The sequence below is a fragment of the Zingiber officinale genome, chromosome 1B (genome assembly GCF_018446385.1).
Source record: "Zingiber officinale cultivar Zhangliang chromosome 1B, Zo_v1.1, whole genome shotgun sequence".
Lineage (NCBI taxonomy): Eukaryota > Viridiplantae > Streptophyta > Magnoliopsida > Zingiberales > Zingiberaceae > Zingiber > Zingiber officinale.
The window spans coordinates 100,415,598-100,418,268 of NC_055986.1; the positions used below are offsets into that span (position 1 = coordinate 100,415,598).

Consider the following 2,671-nt stretch of genomic DNA (forward strand, 5'->3'; position numbering starts at 1 on the left):
TTCTCTACCAAGTTAAAATTAATACTCAACTTGTATCGAAATCTTAATTATTTCATGCATAAGATTACATTAATGACTTGTCAAGTAAATACCACAAAATCCTAATAAATCAATTTTATATTACTCTATAAATATATAAGGTTAATTGCATCTTTCAATATAATTATAGCCTAATCATCGATTAATTATGTCAATTCCTCTCTTTCAACACGATAAGGCTAGAGCGATGGCCATTTTGAAGAAGCAGATTGTGGTGCTGCCACTGCTCGCTTTCCTCCTCTTGAGCGCGTCTTCCCCGGCGGCGGCGTTGTCTCCGGCCGGAGCCACCTGGTACGGCGCCCCCGACGGCCCGGGAAGCACTGGTAATTATATATTTAATATCGATCGATCTGTACGTACGTACTTTATGTTATTGTAGAAATACGGTTTATGGAGATGGAATATCGTTCTGATCAGGCGGCGCGTGTGCATACGCTGACGGCGTCGTTAAAGCTCCGCTGTCGTCCATGATAACGGCCGGCGGCCCTTCGCTGTTTAAGGGCGGCAGAGGGTGCGGCGCGTGCTACCAAGTCCTGTGCAACTCCAACGCCGCCTGCTCCGGCATGCCGGTGACGGTCGTGGTCACGGACCAGTGCCCCGGCGGGATTTGCGTGACTGACCCCGTCCATTTCGACCTCAGCGGCGCCGCCTTCGGGGCCATGGCGAAACCCGGCCAAGCTGACCTGCTGCGGAATGCCGGAAGACTGGCAGTCGAATACACAAGGTTAATTAATTAATTAAAATATTTTCTTAATCAAAAGAAAATTAATTATTTAAGTGGATTTATTAATTGGCCAATTTTCTTAAACATCATATTTCTTTTGTCAAAAATATTATATTATAAAATAGTTAATATAACATTAAAATAAGTTATTTTTAATTTCAATTTATCAAAAATATTATATATAGGATAGATTATATTAATTTAATGAAAATCATTTTACTATATATAATAACATTAAAATTTAAATAATTTTGATAGTAAAAAGAAATTTAAGGAGAACCGTGTTAACTACATTGTATAAAGTTGTGAGGGAATAATGCCTCGATCATTAACTAACGACTAAATTTATATTCCGTTGCTAACTAGTATATTGAATTATTATTCTACTCTACTTGACAATTGATATTTATTTTTACTATTAATTGATGTCAGAAATTATTATTTTAGTAGTGCCTAGTTACAAAAAATATAATCTTTTGTAGTTTAGGATAAAGCTATATACAATAAATTTAATATCATCTAAATCTTTCGTCTATTAATTTGTGTTAGTTGTTATGTATGCAGAGTATCGTGCAATTACCAGGGCTTCAACGTGGCCTTCAGGGTGGATGCCGGGTCGAACGTCGACTATCTCGCCGTCGTCATCGAGAATGTGAATGGGGACGGTGAACTCGCGGCGGTGGAGCTGATGGAGGGATCATCGGGGACGTGGACGGCGATGCAGCCGTCTTGGGGAGCGCAGTGGAAGTTGAATGCCGGGCGGGCGTTACAGCCGCCGTTCTCTTTCCAGCTGACGTCGGGGGAGTCGAAGAAGATTCTTGTCGCCCAAAACGTTATTCCCGTCGGTTGGACGCCGGGGAGCACTTATACTTCCATGGTCAACTATTAGCTAGGGATTTGATTCGGTTGCAAGGTTTTTTATTATTGAAAAAATAAGAGTGCGCAAGAAAATTGAAAATTAATTATAAATTGAATATTTATGATTCAAGGATCCTCTCTGTAAGTCCAGTCGATCTTTGCTTTGCTGCAACAAATTTACAAAAAATATCAAATCTATAAAATTACTTCCTTTATCTGTTTATTGATCTATAAAATTACAATATCGATAGTGTTCCATCTCCCAAAAATCATTAGATAGAATACATTTTTAATATCTGGTAAACATGGATTTACACTCTGGTCATAATATCCTTTTGGAGGTAAACATCTTCTATTTCACATGTAGTCTAATATGATGAATAATGGGAGCCCCGATCCTTGAGTTTGGTCGATGCGACCTTCAAAGTCAAGGAGGGGCCAACACTTTGTGTTGGATCGTGAATGAATCGATAGAGGGGGGGTGAATATCGAAAAACGTTCGAAGGCGAGTAGGCACAATGGAAAAGAAAGAATAAGCCAAAGAGAACACAAGATTTACTTGGTTCAGAACCTTTGGTGGCTCCTACTTCAAGGCCCGCACTCGTCGAGTGCTTTCGTTGGGCAATCCACTAGCAATTTAAATAATTGATTACAAGAATTAAGTACAGAAAAGCTAGAAATAAAATACCGACAAATATAAAACAATAGGAAAGGAGCAGAGCTTTGTCGGAGTAGTGTCGCAACGTCGCAGGAGTGCAGGAGAGCAGATCGTCTATTCTGAGTTGTGTTTTGAGCTCCGCTTTTGACCCTCCTTATATAGGAGACTCGGAGCGCCCCGGATCCCTTCCGAGCGCCCTGGTGTGATGTAGCAGGCCCAACCAGCGAGCTCCACGTGTCGACGCCGCGAACTGGATAGAACTTGCCTCTGGGCGCCTAGATCCCTTCCGGGCGCCTGGACCTCCGGGCGCTCGAACGACACGTCGCGAACTGGATAAAACTTGCCTCCGGGCGCCTGGATCCCTTCCGGGCGCCCGGACCTCCGGGCGCTCG

The 2,671-nt window shown here is 42.2% G+C and overlaps 1 protein-coding gene across 1 annotated transcript; it reads left to right on the forward strand.

The window, feature by feature from the left end:
• Window positions 1-226: 226 nt before the first annotated feature.
• LOC122040455 (expansin-B15-like) lies at window positions 227-1,652 on the forward strand. Its single transcript, XM_042599774.1, has 3 exons — window positions 227-362; window positions 457-763; window positions 1,328-1,652. The coding sequence occupies exons 1-3, from the start codon at window positions 227-229 to the stop codon at window positions 1,650-1,652; spliced, it is 768 nt and encodes a 255-aa protein (XP_042455708.1).
• Window positions 1,653-2,671: the final 1,019 nt, after the last annotated feature.